The sequence below is a fragment of the Lagenorhynchus albirostris genome, chromosome 6 (assembly GCF_949774975.1).
Source record: "Lagenorhynchus albirostris chromosome 6, mLagAlb1.1, whole genome shotgun sequence".
NCBI classification, from domain to species: domain Eukaryota; kingdom Metazoa; phylum Chordata; class Mammalia; order Artiodactyla; family Delphinidae; genus Lagenorhynchus; species Lagenorhynchus albirostris.
Window position 1 is genome coordinate 35,995,185 of NC_083100.1, and position 21,366 is coordinate 36,016,550.

General features: G+C 36.8%; 1 protein-coding gene across 1 annotated transcript in view; it reads left to right on the forward strand.

Annotated features, from left to right (window-relative positions):
* Positions 1–21,366, forward strand: part of SATB2 (SATB homeobox 2) — a 187,840-nt gene that overhangs the window by 88,121 nt on the left and 78,353 nt on the right. Inside the window, exon 7 of the mRNA XM_060152381.1 lies at positions 20,693–21,165. Within this exon, the coding sequence (XP_060008364.1) occupies positions 20,693–21,165 (473 nt within the window). The remainder of the gene's footprint in view (positions 1–20,692; positions 21,166–21,366) is intronic.

Here is a 21,366-nt window from a genome sequence, read left to right on the forward strand (position 1 = left end):
ATATTTGTCTTTCTCTGTCTGACTTCAGTCAGTATGATGATCTCTAGGTCCATCCATGTTGCTGCAAATGGCAATATTTCATTGTTTTTCTGTGGCTGAGTAATATTCTGTTGTATGTATATACCACATCTTTATCTATTCATCCGTTGATGGACACTTAAGTTGCTTCCATGTCTCGACTGTTGTAAATAGTGCTGCTATGAACATTGGGGTGCAAGATAAGATTCTTAATATTTTCATCAAGAGATCCAGATTGGCTCCCTTAAAATTAAGATGGTGTTAGAACTAAAGTAAAATTCTTAGCATAATATATGAAGTGTGTAGTTTTCACAAGAGATGCTTGTGAAGGCTGAGATCTTTAAAAACATTTTGAAGTTGTATACTTCAGAGAGGCATGTCTATTTAAAAAGCTCAATCAATAAATCATTTTCATTAATTTATTAATGAAAAAAGCAGTCATTCTAGGTTAAATCAGCACTTATAGTTTAAGTACCAATTATCAAATTGAAATGACTGTGTGGTATCAGGAAATCTTTGGTCAGAAATGGAGTTTTGATGTTGTGTTTATTTGGGGACAATTCCAGAACAGTGGTTTAAGCAAAGGGACTCTGCAGTCAGGAGGACTTGTATTCAAATCTTTGTCTTCTGTTTACTAGCTGTGTGAGCCTGAACAAATTATTTAACTTCACCAAGACTCAATCTCCTTATCTGAAAATTGGAAGTAATAAAAGTAAGTCACTGGCTAGCTGTGAGGACTAAATATGTTAATACTGGCACAAAGTAATCTCTCAATAAACAATAGCTATAATATTGTAACAATAATTAATGGTAGTAATTCTACTAGCAGCAATATATTATATGTAGAATTATATCTGGTCCTGAATACACCATTCTCATATAATAAATGGCATGCTATTTAGGCCATCCAGCCCTTTAAATATATGTGATATTTTGCCTTTGCAAATTTTTCAATGCTGGAAAAATTCTGTTGTTCTCACCCCACTTCAAATGCTATTCAATTCAAATGCTACCAACCCCTGAGGGGATCGGGGGATAGCTTGGTAACAGAACAGGTTGATGTTTGAGGGTTCTTCTAGTTCATATTTTGCATGATTATGACATCATTCATCATGCTTTATTATAGGTATTCAGAGACTTGCTGATGGTTCACTGCCTCTGTTGAGAGGGTTAAATGACAGTTTATGGTAGGCAGGTAAAAGTAAAGGATTAATTTATTTGTTTTTACTACCTGTAGTTTTCCTCTAGGGAGACAGTATGGAACTAATGCCTCTTGGCTGTTGAGTATTTGGGAGTTTGTTTACAAGGTTACCTTTTGAGAAAATGAGCTTTATTTGTATTGGTGGCACATTTCTGATTACAAAGGAATGAGAGCATTTTATGCTAAATATACAATTTATAAGGAAAGTCAAGTTGTTGAACTACCCAGGAGAAATTAAGTTCACTAAAAATTGAATTAAGATCCATTCCTTTACAATATATTCTAAAATTCTTAGGACCCTCTAGTTTCTGGCTTGGGTACTTGCTTTACAATGTTATTAATATTAACTCCTGTACAGGATAAGATGAATAACTCCTTCTCATTATAAGACATGATTGTGTGGTTCGGAAGTGTTCCTTTTCTGTAAGTGTTGTCTCCAAGTTTTCCCTTTAAAATCAGATTGTTAAAGTGCTTGAACAATATCCTCTTTGCCTAAAAATCAAAAGAATCACGCAGCTTCAAGGTCATTTGTTAGATCTAATTTACTTGCTATTATAAGAGAAAGGAAGAGAGCGTTCTCTTTTAATAGTCTGGAGTATAATTCCAGATTCAAAAAGACTGGAAACTCTTCACTCTAGTGTTTTCAGAATCGCCACTACAGAATCTGTGTGTGTGTGTGTGTGTGTGTGTGTGGTCTGTGTGTGTATATATCTGTTCACACACACATTAACACTTATGTCTTCTACTTTTCTCCTTTCTTTCTTAGCAAGTCAATTCTTCAAGCTCTGTTTTTTTCTTCAAGATAGTAAATGCACAGTTAAATCTTTAAGTGCCATAAAAGCAGACTGAGACCTTGATTTCAATCAGGAGGTCAAGGATCCACACCTGAAGAGGCGGCCAGCTGCTGTGTACACATGCTATTCAAAGAGATGGAGCTAGTCATTGCTGTTAAAAAGTGTGTGTGTGTGCATGTGTGTGTGTCACTAGGAGGAGAAAAGGGAAGGTTAAGGTATGTGTGAAGTAAACACAAGCTGCCATAAAACAGTTCAAGTGGTGTTGATTCATCAACCAAGGGAGTGGGAGGAAAAACAAAGAATTCATGACAGGTATAATGGTGTAGAGAAAATAAACACCCCAGAGAAGTGCATTTTATTAACTTTCCACCTTCAGAGAAAAGGAAGTGTTGGACCTATTCAGGAACATTTCAGTCCTTACAAGCTTTATGCTGTGAATAGATGTCACTGTGGGAGTTCCTATCTAGTAGAATCCATTTCTCATGAGAAAGCAATGATTTTGTTTGTAAGATTTCTATTTGTGTCTATCCATTTTCAAAAAAAGTAGTGAATTTCAAATCTGGAAATAAAGTAGCAAAACCAGAATTCTACCTTAGGGCTCTTCCCGAGAGCGCAGAAGTCAGAGTTCTCTGTCTTTCCTTGTCTCCCCTCCCCCACCTTGTTTCCATTCCATAGTTACCAGTTTACATGAATCATTGCTGATGTTCAGTATAGAAGAAAATCTCAAGCTAGCTTACTGATGTCTCAAACTAAATGCAGGCTACATTGTTAAATATGTTTCCTATTATCTGCTAATGTCTGTTTTAATAAAACAGTGGGAACTAAATGGTTGCTTCTTAATCAAAACCATGATTTCCCAAACATAAGCTATGTGATTCTGTTACAAATTGCCACATATAGATCTCCTAGGTCAAATTTTTTTTCTCTTCTCATAGAAATAAACAGTAAAATAATTATATACTCTGAAAGATCAAAGTAAACATGACTAAAACCTGGCAAAAATAAAAGTCTACTGAAAGGTTTTAGGAAAAAAAGATCAGATTGCAAATTCTATAGTTAATGCTTAAATAAATATGAGAAAAATGAATAATCAATAATTTGATATCATTAAAAACAGATGTAAAGACTATATACAAATGGAATTGTCTAAATTTTGAAGTAAACATTTTAATGTGCATTTTTTGAATTTGTTGTTATTATAGCTAAACTATTTACACTTATTCTTTAAAAAGTCCTAAGTTGGTTTGGCTTAGCATGTTAACGTTATTTTCCCCAGTGATCACAGCAAAGCACATTCTGTTTACCTTTTTCCTTTAATTTCAAAGGCAATCATAGTTGACACAGACATATTTGAGTTAACATTAGTGTTAATTCAGGATAGATGGGGAGACAGTTTGTGTCCTCTGGTTTTAAAGTTCAGAACCATGAACCTGCTTCCCAGGAGTTTTTGATACTGAAGAAAATGAAGTGGTTGAATGTGGTAGTTGGTTGGTTCAGATGGCATTCTTTTAATTGCTGTTCATCTCATACTGTAATTGCTTCTGGCCTAGATTTTACAATGTAGCGCTCATAAGCTCCCAGGATTCAGAAAAATACATACATTTTGTGGAAAAACAAAACAAAACAAAAAGACCAATATTAACGGTTGTTTAATGTGTAGGAGTCTTAGTGTTGGACCCAAGGATAATCCCCCGGGACCTAGAAACATTCATGCTGTTAATTATTTTCAAGAATTTTGAGGGTTATGTGGGATTTACCTATCAATTTTTCTTTCATAGGTTCTACGCATTTTATTAAAGCAATATTTTTAACCTCACTCTTCTTTTGGATTAAGTCTATTTAGACATACACTTGCCCCATCAGTTTTATGAAACTAAGTGGCAATTATGTGCAGTACTATTATTAATTATACTATTATGGCAATCTAATTCTGCAAGGGATCTTATAAGAATAAGAAAGTACCTTAACAAAGAAGCACTCATATGTTTTAAATGTTTCCTAATTAAAAATTAATAATTTAAAAGAAAATAATTTTATGTTTAAAGTGTTTTTCATCTGGCACCAAAAGCAAAATGAACTGCCGTCTTCGGTCAGGTCAGTTTCAAGTCTTTAATATGTCACAAGAATTAAGGGGTCATTGAAAGTTCACACAATTCTAGTGGATATCTCAAAATTATTTGTGTCATAAAATAATACCACTAGAATGAATGGACCTAACCAAACCCTATACTGTGGCCAGAAAGCAAAATGATCCCCATCACTTTCCTTTTCTCAGTCATTGCTCAAGAAGCCCCTGATTGCTAGTTGTCTTAATTTTGTTTGTTTATTTGAGCTTATTTTGCAAAATATTAAAAAGCTGGGAGAAATGAGGATTTTAAAAACCAGTGTTACTTCCTCAAGCCTGGTTTATCCTAGTAATCAGTATTTTATCTGACCCTGTCTGATCTAGTCTTGCAAGATCAAACGTCCAGGCCAGCAAGCAGACAGTAAACAAAGCCTGTGAAGGGTTTCAGTAAACACAAAGATTAGATGTTGAATGAAAATTAAACTCCTTGAACTAGTTCTCTGTACTAAAGTGGTTAAGTGGGTTGTGATTAAAAGAAATAAGTAATTATGATCATTATAGCTGAAATGATATAATGTTACCACATTTAAAGCACCTCTTGTACCCAAAAATGATTGTGTCATTTACAAAGTGGTGCCTCGAAGTTGGATAGAGAAATCAGTGTCCCCTGACCTGGTTCCATAAGGCAGCCCTTGCTTAGCCATGGTGGTCAGGACAATGCCTTTAATCAGCTGCTGGTACTTCTGCCTCTGCTGTTGTTTAGCTCTGATGAGGTAAAAGTAACTTAACTTCTTTTGTTTTTTAACATCTTTATTGGACTATAATTGCTTTACAATGGTGTGTCAGTTTCTGCTTTATAACAAAGTGAATCAGCTATACATATGTATATCCCCATATCGCCTCCCTCTTGCGTCTCCCTCCTACCAGTAACTTAACTTTTGTCTACCTAATTCTTCTGGGTCATGAAAGAAATTTGCTTTCCGTTTTGGATCTAAATTAAGGTGCTTGGCAAGGAAGTTTGTCTGCCCTCTGCCTATATTGCACCTTGTGTAAAGTAATGACAATATCAAATCCTTGAATTTTATATATGTATTAGATTAATTGAAACAGAAGCATCACTTCCGCAAACAATCACTTTCCTTCTTACTGGTTTTCCAGAAATTGAAAGAGCCTTGTGCCTTTACACTGGTAAACACTGATGTGCCTTCCTTGATCACCTTACCCTTCCTAACCTTCCAATTAGGAGCTCATTGGTAGTGTCACCAAGTGGAAGAATGGTACGTGGGGAATGCCTTGGACCCTAAGCTCAGATGTGGACTCATTTCTTGCTTGAATCTTAAGAAGCTTATTGTAGCTGTACTGGTAGCTGCTTCTTTAGCCTGAATGTGTTTATTCATAAATGTTTAAAGAAGTAAAAACAATCATTTGTCCACAGTGTGGTTCGTAGATGGAAAGAAACAAACTTGCTATCTTCTCATATTTATAAGCCATTTAAAAAAGAATGGAAAGGGAAAAAGGATCTGCTTTTCTAACCCCTTCCTTTCTGCATCCATCCATCCATCCATCATCTATACTTACTATCTGAAAGAATTATAAGACACAATTCCTGGTTTCAAAAAGCCTACATTCTCTATGAAATAATTAACAATATAACATATTTTACTATCATTCAAAAAGAAATTTGAGCATCTACTATATATACCTGGCAGGATTTTAAGTGGGGATCATTACCTAGTCCTTCCTTGCAAGAAAGTTACAGTCACAATTAGATAATTAATTTTAATAAAATGTTTAGTGAGTATCTCTACTATAGCCCATATTCAGTGCTAGAAGCAGTGAGAGACATTCAGAAACACTTAAGATATGGTTCCTACCTCTAGTTGTGTCACCCTCAACCTAGCAGGGGGTGGCCGTATAAGTATATCTGGCAAATATATAACAGTGGTGTAAACTAGTATAGTGGTAACACAGAGAAGGGTCCATAAATTATACCTGCTGGGTGTCAGCGGATAATTCGAGAAGAAGTAGCACGTGAGTTATACCTTAAGTACAGATAGAGTTTTGCAGAGAGGACAAGGAGAAGGAAGAACATTTCAGGCAAATGCAAGTTCCTGAGTATAGATGCAGGGGTGCAGAAGAGCATGATATATTTTGGAAATTATGGGTGGTTGTCCAGTGCGTCTAGAATGGCAGTGCATTTATCATGGTGCTGTAATATAACATGCCCAGAATGGCTAAGATTTTTGATTGGTGAAAAGGAAAAGATAACAGCATGGCAGGGTGTGGGACTGATGGTGACACCAAACATTGGTGAAAGAGCAGAAATGTTTGGGACCTGGCTGTGGGGAGTGTTCGTGTTATAGTGATGAAAAATAAAGTTGGGAAGGTAGTAAACACATCTTAGGGAACTCTGAAAGCCCAGTTGAGATAGACTGAGAATCATTGAAGGTTTTTCAGCAATGAAGCAATAATGAAAATGGTGGTTTTTAAAAAAAAAAACACCAAACACATCCTCTAGAAGCCATCTAAAACCATGTATGGATATGAATATGTTTATGGCAGGAGGGGAGGCAAATGGGAGGGAGAAGGGTGGTGTGCATACCCTGGAGGATGCAGACAAAATAGAATCTATTGCAGTAAGATGGTGAGGGAGGTAGAGCTTTGGCTCTGGTGGCAGGAATGAGAAAGAGAGAAGTGACCAATGCAATATGTGTGTGGGAAGAGAAAGGGAAATCAAAGTAGAGTCCAAGGTTTCGAGCTTAAGTGACTCTTGATGGTTTTGACAGAAATGGGATGATATAAACTGAGAGGAAGTTGCTGATGCTTCAGTGAGAGTTGGTGAACTGGGCTGTTCAAGGTGTGGAGCCACCTGACCAAAAGACAGGCCTAGAGAATAGATTCTGGAGCTAATTTTTTAGATGTAATAGTTAAAATGATACCAAAAGAGGATTCTCTGAAGGGGAGAGTGAGGACAGGAGGGGTTGGAAGCTTTGAGAGGTAAAAGGGCCATGGGTTAAGAAGACATGATTAGGAAGAAAGTGAGACTTCATGGAAGCCAAGGGAAGATGGGTTACCAGTGGAGAAATGTTATCAAGGGTGACAGGAGGAGGAGAAGGAGAACAGGTGACTGGAGGCTCTTAACTTTGGCAAAAAAGGGGCCATAATGACATTGAAGGGAGCTATTTCCCTATCGTGTGAGAACAAAGAGAAACTATATGCATCTGAGATGGAAGGTGGCAAGGAAATGAGGATAGCAGATACTGCGTGAATGAGGAAAGGATATAAGAGCAGCTAACTGCAGCATTAGGGTTAAGTGTACCCATACTTCCACCCCACCCCAATACTCAGGAGAAAGACGATGGAGCCACAGGAGGCCAAGGGCTCTGAAGGGGAAGAGGGGTGGTAAGCAACAGTTCACAAACTAGGAAGGGATGGGGCACAGAGGATGCTTTGCCTTTGAAAGAAAGAGAAATAGCTTTGCTTCAGAACCTGGAGGAAAGGAAGGAAGATGGATAAGGAGACAAGTTTTTGGAGATGGAGTGAGTGGTAGAGAATGAGGCAGCTCATGCCATGTGGTAGGGGTGGGGGCGGGCTGTTATGATTATCTAGCAGTGAAGGAGAGAATGGTTGGTATGGGGGCTTGGTGGCGAGCCCTGAAACAGGTTCTGGACCAACTATGTTTGGGAAACAATGAGAGAGAAGCAGGGAGTTGAACTGAGATGACCTAGTTAAGGGTTGTGGTCCAGGGCTCTTTAGTTCTTAGCATTTTCTTATAGTGAGCTTTAGATTTCTCATAGTTTCAGATTTCCTTTTGTCTTGCTGAGAAACAAAATTAAAAACTCAAAAACAAAGATCTGGTGGTGCTTGATGAAGAATCTACAGAGTTGTGAAATGAGAGCTTTTGTGTGTAGACCAGGAAATATCCAGCTTATTTAAAATCTGGTATGATTGTGGTGACATCCTCTTATTTTGAGGAAACCCATAGGTTAAAATCAGAGAATTCTCTTGGTCTCTTGATCGACTAAATAAAAATTATTACTTGTGTTTCCTCAGATGATTTACAGAGTTAAAAACTGAAAAGCACTTATGTTTGCAAGGTGCTTGAAGCTCTTAAATATAAGTGCTATGTAAGATGCTAGGACTACCATGACAATTGTCTACGGTAGATAGTTGTTTAACGTGCTCTTTGTCTGACTGGTGATACGATTCTTACCCTATGTAAGAATTTGAGATTATCTGACCTTGGACTTCTGAACTCTCAAGGGGATGGACATAAATCTAGAATCATCTGGGGTACAAGCCAGGCTATGAGTTCTAACATTTGGCCTTTCAAGCTGTCACCTTCCAAGTTCCATGTTCTGTAGTAATTTTGATTCTTGAATAATCTCCCTACTAGACCAAAAATCCCTTGAAAGAACATCTGGGGGACTCATCCATTTTGTGCCATCCTCCAAGCCCTGTGAACATAGGACTTTGTATATTGTAGATGCTTAGTAAATATTAATAGAATTGAATTTAATATAGATGAATTTATTTGAACATATGCACTAGAACAGTTTTATTTTTGGACATATTATATTGTTACTAAATCTTATTTGCTATCGGACGTCTCAGTTGAGAGAAGAAAGAAAACCTTTGTCTTATTCCTGATCTTAGTGGAAATGGTTTCAGTTTTTCACCATTGAGAACGATGTTGGCTGTGGGTTTGTCATATATGGCCTTTATTATGTTGAGGTAAGTTCCCTCTACGCCTACTTTCTGGTGGAGCCCTCATCTCCCAAAGGTTAGAAGAGACTTATGTTAGGAGTGATAAGGACTTGCAGTAGGAAGTCAGTGGGTAAAAAGGAATATTCTGTGGGGACTTGTGTCAGGTTTGGAGGTTGGGGCAGAAGTGAAAGATGTCATAAATACATCAAGTCTGATGAAAGTTGTAACATGTTATAATCACATATACATGTTCATAATAAACTCAGAAGGTCTGGAAAAAATATATATTAAAAAAAAGAGGAAACCTTTGCTTGTTTAATTCATATTACAAATGTCCTTAGCAAATTAGTTATCGGTTAAAATCATTTTTTTTTCTGTTAATTATTGAGCTAAAGATTTAGCAATTGTTAATCAATTCCACTGAAAGAGACAGTAACATCTTTGTTAAGTAAAAATTCGGGACCATTTATGTAGCCTAAGAAAAACATCCCTTTGAGGTGTTTCCAGCTGGTTTATTGAGTATTTTACTTAAAATAATGGCCCCAAACATTTAAGTCCTGTGAAATCAGAGAGAATGGCCAATGGAAAATAATGAATTATGGGTTGATTATTTCTTTGATTCACTTTTCCTTATTAGGTTGAATTAAAGAATTAATCCACATAGAATGCTGAATGATAATGTTAAGTTTCTGAAATGTCATTTTTTTCCTATCGTGTGAATTCACCTCTGAAATTATAGTTTTAAATTAAAGCAAAGAGTAAAAATCAAGATATTATTAGATAAGTAGCTTTAACCTATACAGAAAACTGTAGGAATATTTGAAATGATCAGTGTTATCAGAGTATTATGAAGCATTGTTTTTTGTGTTTTTTTTTTTTTTGCGGTACGCGGGACTCTCACTGCTGTGGCCTTTTCCGTTGCGGAGCACAGGCTCCGGACGCGCAGGCTCAGCGGCCATGGCTCACGGGGCCCAGCTGCTCCACGGCACGTGGGATCTTCCCGGACCGGGGCACAAACCCGTGTCCCCTGCATCGGCAGGCGGACTCTCAACCACTGCGCCACCAGGGAAGCCCATGAAGCATTGTTTGAAACCAAAAGGGACGATAGCATTCAGACACAGTAAAGGTGGATAATGCTTACTTTTTCCATGGAACATAATCGGTCCTATGAACTTTTATTGTCAAAAAACAAAGGTGTTCAGCTACAAGTTGCTCTATGGTAGATAATATATGTTTTTGTGGATCTTAATATGATGGGAAAAGGAAGTTGATAATAAGGGGAAAATATACCTAAGAAAACCAGTCATATGGTATTATCACAATGCCGGCTGGTACACTTCGCTTTTGGGGCTGGAAGCATTTTCCTTCCAAGTCTTGTTTTATTAGGAGTTAACAAGTTGGCTCTGAATATCTTGCTCTAGGCAGAGACTTTGCAAGCAAGTTCTCAACCCGGAGACAGATTCTCTTTAACAAATTTAGAGGAAAAAAAACCCTTTCGGTTTCATAGTCCTAAAAGACATTTTTTTTCTTTGCCCTTCAGCCCTTTCAGACTCCTAATATTTTCTTTAATTATATATAGTGAACTCTTCTGGTTATAGTTTTGTTTTTAATTTCCAATAGTGTGGGATTTGTATCTGGTATATATGGAATATTGGCTTTAGCTCTTGAGATCATGTCTGTCTATGTTTGTGTTAACAGAAAAGCAGTTTTTATATAACAAATTGACTTTGTACCTACAGTTATTGACTAGGAGAGAATAAGTCAGGAGTATTTTCAGTGATTGGGCATGTTCAGTGTTGGCAGACAGGATGCTGTTCTGGTTTGTCAGGAAAATTAGTGTTATGTTTACATTCTAAAAAGAGTTTTAACTCAGTGAAAGACTTTGGGTGGACAGTAGGGCTTTTTAACGTTAATGTGTAGCCTAGTTCGGAGAGAGGAGTCTAAATAAATAACAGGTTGAATCATATGTAAATGCCATTTTCGTAGGTCAAAATTGTATGTCGCCAAGTTCATATAGTAGTTCAATCATATATGAATTTATTGTGATTGCCTGAGATCCTCAGGTTATTACCATGTTACATGAGTGTGCCTACCCCATTTTATTTTTTGTTGGTTACTTGTTTCAACCAAACACTTCGTATTTACAGAGTTTATAAAGAGTACTTGCAAAAGCTCTCAGTTGCGTGATTCATGTCTTTCATCAGTCAGGTGGGACTCTGTGCTGATGACACTCATTTGGGGACAAAGCCTTTTGGCTGCAAGAAAAATAAAAGAATGGAAGGATTCATGAAAATAAATATAGTGAGTGTGAAACTGTATTACAGATGACTAGAATGAGCTGCTAAATAAACAACAAAATAGGGATTAAAAGGAGCTATGTTTTATCATCAAATAGGAATGCATTTTATATCATAGGCAGTTGTTACAGGCCCATCTATACTCAGTTAAATTGTCTGAAGCAGATCTATAGATGGAGTTCTTTCATGCTAGTATTATTCAGTACTGTATCTGTAGGGGCTGTCATCATTCTGGTACATAGTAGTTGATTAATAAATGTCTGTCATATGAATTAAAACAATAAACAAGCAAACGCGAATAATCCTATTTTAGTGATTAGCTCATTCAGTTGGGAACAATCGGTAATTTCCTCACTGTTTAGAACTGACCGGTTTCTGCAGTCTGTCACATCGGGAAGGTTTACAGGGCATAGAGTGGAGGCTTCAGGATGAGCCCTCACCATTCAGATAACTCACCCACTCATCATGTCACCTATGCATTTTCATGCCGCATGTGCACGTGCACACACACATACAAACAGAAAGCAGGGCTTGTCTGTCGGAAAGTTGATGAGTCCTGACTTGAACCCTAAAATGAATAACAACCACATGTCGCAAGTTGGGCAGGTTAGCGTAAGCAGTGGAACAAAGACTTTAAAGGTCCTAAAGACATTGGTTTGATTTCTGCTACTTGCTTTAATAGGTTAGTGACATTGTTTTTTTCTGAGCTTCAACCTCTTCTTCAATAATGTGGGCATAATAATATCTATGTCATACAATTGTTATGTGAGAATTAAATGACAGTGATGTGTAAAGGGTGTAGCTCAGTGCCTTAGCTACTATGTAAGTGGTAGAAGGCTAGATGTTACCTGCAGTCACTTATAGTAAAAACATTTTTCTCTAAAGGGAATACAACAAAAGTACTTGTGAAACATTTAGGCCCCGAGAACTTCACTTTGAGTTATGCAGAAAAAGAGAAAAAAAACCCACTAGTTTTCACTGGTCTTGTGATTTATTATGCTTATGAGGCTAGAGCCAGTAGTCCTAATCATTTTAATTTTTCCTAACTATTTGTCTACATTTGGACTGCTGTTTGTCCCTGAACAAGTTACCTGACTTCTCTGGTATTAGACAGGATCATTATCCTTAAAATTGGGGCCCAATGTTGGGGTTTAGTGTCACGGGAGCAGGGAACTTGGGGTGGAGGTTTGGAAGTCCAAGGCAATGATATGCTCAAGAATATCTTTTGCCTATGCTCAAGGTTTGGGTGCCCATTCAGAATTGTCGATTTGATTGGCAGCTTCCCCACCAAGAGTGCCAAATGGCCAGCCTGTGTCTTACCTTGTAGAATCACTTCCAGAGTACTTTTTGAGGCTGAAGGAGTCACAGAGAAATGCACTATCCTTTATTATTTGGCTTATATTCTTCTATCCAGGGTTTCCAGGATTTGTTCTGGGGAATACTGCAGTGTTAGCTTATTAAGGAATCCATTAGCACTCATTCTTGCTAATCTGTTTACATTTGTATAAGCATCTTAATGGTTTAAGGAAAAATCCATAGGCCAGAAATTCCAGAAATTTCTCAGTGCAAAGCCTTTTACCCAATTCATTTCTTTCCACTCATTATAACTATGGACAAAACCCCAGGGCTTATTTCTCAAAGGCAATTGTGTTAAGGTTTGCATTGAAACACCAGGTTCATAGTTCTGGAAAAAATTATCAGTCTTTTAAGCAGTATTGATAGATAACCTTGCAAGAGCAGTACTACAACTGCTGCTATTGCCACTGTAATCCACTATTATTGCTGTTGCATTGGGGAGTTTCACAAAGAGAGATATCTTGGGAAAGTCTTGAATTTTTGCCGAAGAGTCAAAAAACAGAAGCAATTATTCTGAGAAAGGGAATTGTTTTGAAAATCCGAGCAGCAGTACTCTTTAAGATGCTATCAAGATGCTGGAAGGTTGCTTTAAAACCAGTTTACAGGTAATCTTTCTCATTTTACAGGTAATCCCAAGATCACCCAGCTAGTTAGAACTCAGGTTTAAAAATCCCAGTTTGCTCTTCTTTCCACCTATCCTATGCTGTCTTGCTTTGATTGACAGACATCTCTACATATCAGATGCTTTACCTTTTGCTCATAAATCCTCTTCAGAAAGTATACTTCGGGGCATAAAGTCATTGGAGTATATTTGGAGTATTGAAATTTTACTGGGTTTACTTTATATAGCATGTATAGCAAATATAGATGTAATAAAAATAATGAAATCTAACAGAGAAACACTAAACTGAAGAAGAAAAACTAGTGTGTGTGTGTGTGTGTGTGTGTGTGTGTGTGTGTGTGTGTGTGTGTATTTCTTTTAGTTTGGACCTTTTTGATACCTACTCATTCCCTGGAAAATAAAAGCAATCCATTAAACATTTGCTTTTTTAAAATACTGTTGTAATAAACTATAATGGAAAAGATTCAAAAAAAATATAGATATATACATATATATGTATAACTGAATCACTTTGCTATACACATGAAACCAACACAATATTGTAAATCAACTATGCTTCAATTAAAAAAACTGTAGGACACTCTCCTTCTTTCTTTTGGTTAATGTAAATGTAACACGTATACATTTGAAGCATGTTTTATTCCTTAAGTTTTCTTTCCATTTTTTATTTATAATAAATTTTGAAACTTAAAGCCATATTTATGTAGCATTCCTGTAAATTTAATTTCAAGAGTTGTGAGATTGTCATTTTATTTCCCATCTATTCTGCTGTCTCCTAATTTGAAGGTCAGGATATGAACTATTAAGCCTCATTTGGAGAAGCTGAATCCAACATATTCCTGCATATGCCATGAAGCATGTGATTCTAAATTGACAACGAATTCTTCTAAACTGTAGGGATTTGTTTTAAAAAGTAACATGATGTAACATGGCATAGTTACTTAAACCAAAGGAAAGGTTGCAATTCTTTAGATGACCTTTGGGAAACAGCAGACATTGGTCAGAATGTCCTAATCAGGAAATTTTGAAATGTCAAGCCTAATCTGTTAATCATAATTATATAGATATTTTGTGAAATTTACAGTAGCCCTTTAATAAAGATCTTTCACTTAGACACTGATCATCTAAAATTTACTCTTACAATTCTAAGATAATAATATTTTCCCTATGGCAAAACTGAGATCCAGAGAATCTCCAATTTGCTCAGAGACCCCACAGCTAGTAAGAGTTAGAATGTAGATTTGAATGCAGTTTTCTAGTATCAGGTCCAGTCAATGCTTCTTCAGTATAACAAAAACTAAACTAATCATCAACAAAAACTAAAAATATATCATAGAGAAGAAAATTTAAAATGTTTAGATACATTTATAGGATAGTGAACGTTCAGTCAGATTGAATCCTTTATGTCACTAGGTTTTAGAGAAAAAATGGAATATGACAGTTATAAATGTCTGGTATAATCTCAAAAGACAACAACAACATAAAAGCAAAGACAGTATAGAACAGCGATTCTCAAACTTTAGCATACATAAAAATCACCTGGCAGCTGTATTTTGTATAATCTCAAAAGACAATAAGTAAAAGCAAAAATGATATAGACATTGATTCTCAAACTTTAGTGTACATAAGAATCATTGGAAATTTGGTATACATAAGAACTCTAAGAGATCCTGAATTTGTATTTCTAAGAGTCTTCCAGGCAATATGGATGTTGATGGTTCAAGGGACTATATTTTGAATATCTCTGACCTAGCGCAAAACTGAAATGTACAATTTACGTCCATCCATCTATGCCAGTACACACACAGTCACAGACACAGACACACACAGGCAAGGTGAATGTAATAGTAATGGTAAACTGCATAGTGCCAGATACTGTTCTAAGTGTTGATATATATTCTCATTTAATCACACAGTAATCCTTCATGGTAGGCATAAGTTTTAACCCACATTAAATATGCAAGGAAACTAAGGCACAGGGAAGTTAAGTAACCTACCTGAGGTCACACATCTACCAAATGGTAGAGCTGAGATTTAAACCCTGGCAGTCTGGCTTAGAAATCTCTGCTTTTAACTATTATAACATACATCTTTCCCAACAGCTGAAAACATATTTACCCAAAATTGCCATAAAGAAATGATAATAAAAAATTAAGAGCCAAAGAGGAATATAAGACAAGATTTATATATAGACATGTATTTTCTTGAGTATTTAGAATGTTCTTGCAACCACCTAAGATACATATGTATATATCAGGGATTTGTGATTATTAAAATAAGTACTTGACTTCAAAATGTACTTAAAATCGCATGAAATAAAATGAGATTTTTTAACCAAATATCTTTTCCTTGTAATGTGGATAAATCCCTGGGGAGGAGTGTCACTTTCTTGTCTATGAGCAACCTGCCATAGCCAGCGGTCTTGGACATTGAATAGCTAATGTTCATAGGGTGCTCTTGGTTAGAACATCAACTCTCTGAGCTTGGGAAGGCTTCAGGAGCCCATGGGATTCTACTACAGGGCTACAAAGGCCTCTCCTACTTTGGAGTTATATAGAACTCCAGAAGCTCAGAGGGTGGTTACATAATTGTTTCCTAGTCTGTGCAATTTTCACTCAATCCCAGAAAGCTCAAAGGAATTGGCAAGGTCCTACTGGAACTGTGAGTTTCTCAGAAACCTGAGCAGACTCCAGATCCTAGTTATGCACCGGCAAGGCCCCAGGACTGGGACCCTCCTCCAGAGGTTAAAATAGCTACAGAGAGCTGCTCAGCTACCCAAGGTAGAAATATTTCAGCCCCACTTGCCTCAACAGCCTCAAGCCACACTCTGTTTGGGGACTTGTACTTGAAGCTGGGGTAATCATTCCTTCCCAGGCACTTCCCACCTCACAGATTGCCCTTTAGGACTTTGCCAACCGTAGAATCAAATTCACTGTGAATTAAATTGCAGCTCTGATGTAAAGTCCTGGAAGCAGTTGTGTTTTTAATGTCTCTTTAATAAGTAAGCATTTTGGCTTTATTGAGAATATTTTCTGTTGTGAATGTGAACATTGTGCTCGTCATGAGAGGCAGTGCTGCCTTTTATCCTTCAGGTTTTTAAGGATTTCTGATCCATGGCTGAGTATTGCAGAGATAAGATGGGCCCTCAGAGCCAGGGAGTTACCTTTGGTCTTGGTTTAGTTTAAAGTAGACTTAACATGATGTTTTCTATCAGAATGAAAAAGCAAAACACAAAATCAGGCACTGCTGTTAGGTCTACATTTCAGTCATTGTGGTTACTTTCAACAAATTTAACAAGAAAGAAAGAAAAAGGGAGGAAGAGAGGGAAGGAGGGAGGGAGGGAGGGAGGGAAGGAAGGAAGGAAGGAAGGAAGGAAGGAAGGCAGGAAGGCCAGAAAGAAAAGGGAAAAGAAATACTGAAGGCCCAGGCTCAGCTTTCAGACTGAGTCTGGTACATTGTTGATGCTCCTCTGACTTTTTTGTAAGCATTTGTATTTCATCTGCTGTGACATAAGAGGTTAAAATATTATTCTGATATTATCTGTATAAGAGTGGCGGCAGAAAAAAAAGAAAAAAGTTTTTCAGATTTGGCAAGATCTGTGCAAACTGTTCCTGAAACCATGAACCTTGGTCAGAAGAGATGCAGCCTGTTGGTGAGCATTTGATGTTTAGGCATTCTTAAAGTTGGGATGATTGGTTTGTTTGTTTGTTTTTTCTTTATTCTTGGAAGTAAAGAACTTGACTTTTATTGATAGAGCTGTCAGGGACTGGAGAACATTGACAAAGATTCTTTGCTTGACCAAACTTTAGACAGCCTCCTGAACCTTCTCCTAGGCCCATCTGTGCACTTCCTTGTAAAATCCAGTTTTACAAGAACCCTGCTAAGTCAGTTTAACCAGAAACCCCCAGCCTTGTATCTGATCACCCTGGATATCTCATTCTCATCAGGTTCCTCATCCTCCACCATCCCCCAGGTGATGTCTGATCACCCTAGCCTGTCTTTAGCAAAGAATCCTGTTAGGTTGGTTTAGCCAGAATCCCACTTACTCCTGATGTTTCCTTTTAGTAATTTTCCATCCCCTGACCTCCACCCTGCTCCTTGGCTATAAATTCCCACTTGCCCATGCTGTATTTGGAGTTGCGCCCAATCTCTCTCCCCACTGTAAAATCCCATTGCTGTGGTCCCTGTACCTATTGCGATGGTCCTGGATAAGGTCTGCCTTAACATCTTTAACAAGTGTTGTTGAATATTTTTTTCTTTAACAACATAGTGGGTGTCTTTAGTCTCGTAGACAAAATTTTGACACTGGTAGCCCATGGATGGGCAGGATCTAGTTTTCAGAAATGTTTTGTTTGGCTTTTATTGTGTTTTGAAAATAGAATTATTTGCCAATACCTAAATTTAGGAGCTATCATGTAAAAATCCAGATTTTTCATTTTTTTGAAAAAAAATCTGAAGAAGATGTGGCACATATATGCAATGGAATATTACTCAGCCATAAAAAGAAAGGAAATTGAGCTATTTGTAATGAGGTGGATAGACCTAGAGTCTGTCATACAGAGTGAAGTAAGTCAGAAAGAGAAAGACAAATACCGTATGCTAACACATATATATAGAATTTAAGAAAAAAAAATGTCATGAAGAGCCAAGGGGTAAGACAGGAATAAAAACACAGACCTACTAGAGAATGGACTTGAGGATACGGGGAGCGGGAAGGGTAAGCTGTGACAAAGTGAGAGAGTGGCATGGACATATATACACTACCAAACGTAAGGTAGATAGCTAGTGGGAAGCAGCCGCATAGCACAGGAATATCAGCTCAGTGCTTTGTGACAGCCTGGAGGGGTGGGATAGGGAGGGTGGGAGGGAGGGAGACGCAAGAGGGAAGAGATATGGGAACATATGTATATGTATAGCTGATTCACTTTGTTATAAAGCAGAAACTAACACACCATTGTAAAGCAATTATACTCCAATAAAGATGTAAAAAAAAAAAAAAGAAATGACACTATGAGAAAGACAACTGGCTGAATCAAGTTGGTGGCTGCTTTGTTTGGAGTGGGCAGGGTTTCTCTCTCTCCTCCTAGTATCTCTGCTGCTGGCTTCTCTGGCTGTTGTGCTCTACCTGCATGTGTAGACATTTGCATTTGCAATGCCTTCATTATGGCTTACTAATCAGTTAATACTTCATGGTGTTACCACATGTCTCTAAGGATGCTTCCATAGTTACTGTTCTTAACTATATGAGACTCTAATGCTCTGGGAACTCATAAGGAAAAGGAGAATTATTATGTATAATCTTAAAGGACTGTGGACTGACGTTATTCTGATTCTTACGGCACCAATTTCATAGAGGTTTCATGGAGCTCTGACATTTGTTTTTTTATTAATGATGGGATTTAGATGTATCTTAAGAAAGTAACTCAAATGTAATTAAGTCATTGAAAGATGAAAATACTGACATTTTGGAAAATTGGCTTTTGATCAAAGAATGTATGCATTAAGAGGGTGTTTCTATGCTTTTTAAGTAGAAAAAGAAATGGATAAACCGTCTGCTTCTTAAGTACCCGAAAACATAATTTTTGCTACTTGAATTTGCCTTTATTTTGGCTGAATTAAAAAGCAAACAAACAAACAAAAGCAAATCAAATGTCTACCTGAGGGCAAATATTTCTGCCTATAAAGTATGACTTTACTCTGGAAGCAGTCCGTGGTCTCTTTACTTCTTTCAATAAGGAACTTACAATAGTAACTTCTGTTCTATGAAAACTGTGTTCGATTACCTTGTTTGAAGGCTCTTAACCATTTGCTTGGTTTGGTTTTCCAGATTGTATACCTTAAGGTTTAATTAATACAATGAATAAAAAAAGTTTGCCTTTAGAGAATAAGATTAAAATAATTTGTTCACCTTGAACCTTATGAAGGAAAGTTGAATACAAACTATATGAATTACATTGAAAGGATTAGGTTGGAAATTGAACTCCTAAAGAAGTTTGAGGTAAACTTTTGACTTATTTAGGGGTTCATAGGAAAGTTAAGCAATCACTCAGTTTTTTTAAAAAGCAGGAAGAAATACTGTATATGTCTGAATATAAGGTGCTCCCAAGATGTGGATGTTTATCTATATTACCAATGAGAAGTTTTAAATATATAAAACCTTTAGAAATATAGATAAAATGATCAGATATCTATTTACATATGGTTAATGTATTTATTTACTTCCACATATGTACTTGAAAATCACATATTACATAAAATATTAATTTAGAAATATCACTTTCCTTGGCTTTATAGTTCATTGGTTGATTTTATTCAGATTTTTTGCATGTGGTTTGGTTCTAGTGACTTTGTCATCACTTTGAGTCATCTCAACTAGTTTTCCAGCACACATAATTTCCTAAATTTTTTGAGACTCAGCACTTTTTTGATCAAATATGATTCTGTCGCTGTAAACCATATACCAATTTACAAGCGCTATTTGCATATAAGGGGGGCAGTTATTTTAAAAATTTGTCTTATAGGTGAATACTTTTCTGCTCTCCAGCATGTAACCACTCCAAGTAGTGTTCTTTAACATTATATTAATACGCTTTTGCATTATCATATCAAACACTTTCAGCTGTAGGAAAAAATTACTAAATCTATGAGGAATTTTTACTTTAAAACACAGATTTTGTTAGATTACATCCATAAGCATTTAAAGCTAGTAAGGATAGAGGTTGTTTCAGCCTAATGTGTTTTCCCCAAACAAACCTTTGCTTTACATAATAATGTAATACAAAGTTTTAGGTAAGGATTTGACTCTGATGTGACTCTTTCCTGAGGCATATTCTTGAGGGAAGAAAAGAATCTGCCTCATGTATGAACATATATGATACTTTCTTTTTTTCTCCCTTTCAAGGTTATTCCTTAAATCTTTACTAAAGTTCAACAAAACATAAAAGATAGATAACCTGGAGAAAGGGAGAATTTTATTTAATGGCAAATCAAGGCGATGTTATTAATTTTGTGAGACTTTTTTCTTATCCTAGTGCAGATCACAATCATTAAAATATCCATTTCTTAAAGAAATATTCCTATAAAAAAGATAGCAGGTGAGGAGATGAAAGGATATACTATGTGACAGACATTTTGTATAAATATTTCCATAGCTGTAAAATAGTATTTATGTGAGATTTTTATTGGAAGGTAGCAGTTACTTTGACAGGAGACGTTGTCCTTGTCATTTCCTGATAACCATGAACTACACCATTAACCACAAACTACAGAAGATGAAAACAGCTGGTGCTTTTGTCACAGAGGGAGATGATACAGCTTGGGAATATGAGAGGATTTAGAATTTGTAATGGTTAGTGGTTTCTGTCTTGCCTATTTAATAAAATGCCTAGTTTTAGGAATTAAAGAAAATTGAAGTGGCAAATATTTTTACTTTCATACCATAACCTATGGAAAAATCTATTATTGTAACATTTTCCAGGAAAGGATAACTCACTTTTACTCTGGGGCTTCCAGCTTTGTATGAAAAACGTCTACGTCATTAATATACCAAAAATATAATTTAATACTACGTGTATCAGAAACAAATTATGCCAATGTCGATAATGATGAATTATCATTTTTATCTTTTAACAGTGGAAAGAGTGGAACGAGAAAACCTTTCAGACTATTGTGTTCTGGGCCAGCGTCCAATGCATTTACCAAATATGAACCAGCTGGCATCCCTGGGGAAAACCAGCGAACAGTCTCCACATAGCCAAATCCACCACAGTACTCCAATCCGAAACCAAGTGCCCGCGTTACAGCCCATCATGAGCCCTGGTCTTCTTTCTCCCCAGCTCAGTCCACAACTTGTCAGGCAACAAATCGCCATGGCCCATCTGATAAACCAACAGATTGCCGTTAGCCGGCTCCTGGCTCACCAGCATCCTCAAGCCATCAACCAGCAGTTTCTGAACCATCCACCCATTCCCAGAGCAGTTAAGCCGGAGCCAACCAACTCTTCTGTGGAAGTATCTCCAGATATCTACCAGCAAGTCAGAGATGAGCTGAAGAGGGCCAGTGTGTCCCAAGCTGTCTTTGCAAGAGTGGCATTCAATCGCACACAGGTACCGTTAGCAATGAACGTCATAATTGGTGATTCAGAATAATACTAAGGACAGATTGTGGCAAGTATTAGTTCTTTCTTATCTCTTTAAAATTTTTTTATGGATCTCAGAGCATGTAGAATTAGATTAATTAATAATCCTTAGTTCATGAAATACTATCACCATTGATCCATACTTGGCCATATTAATTAATCAATTTCA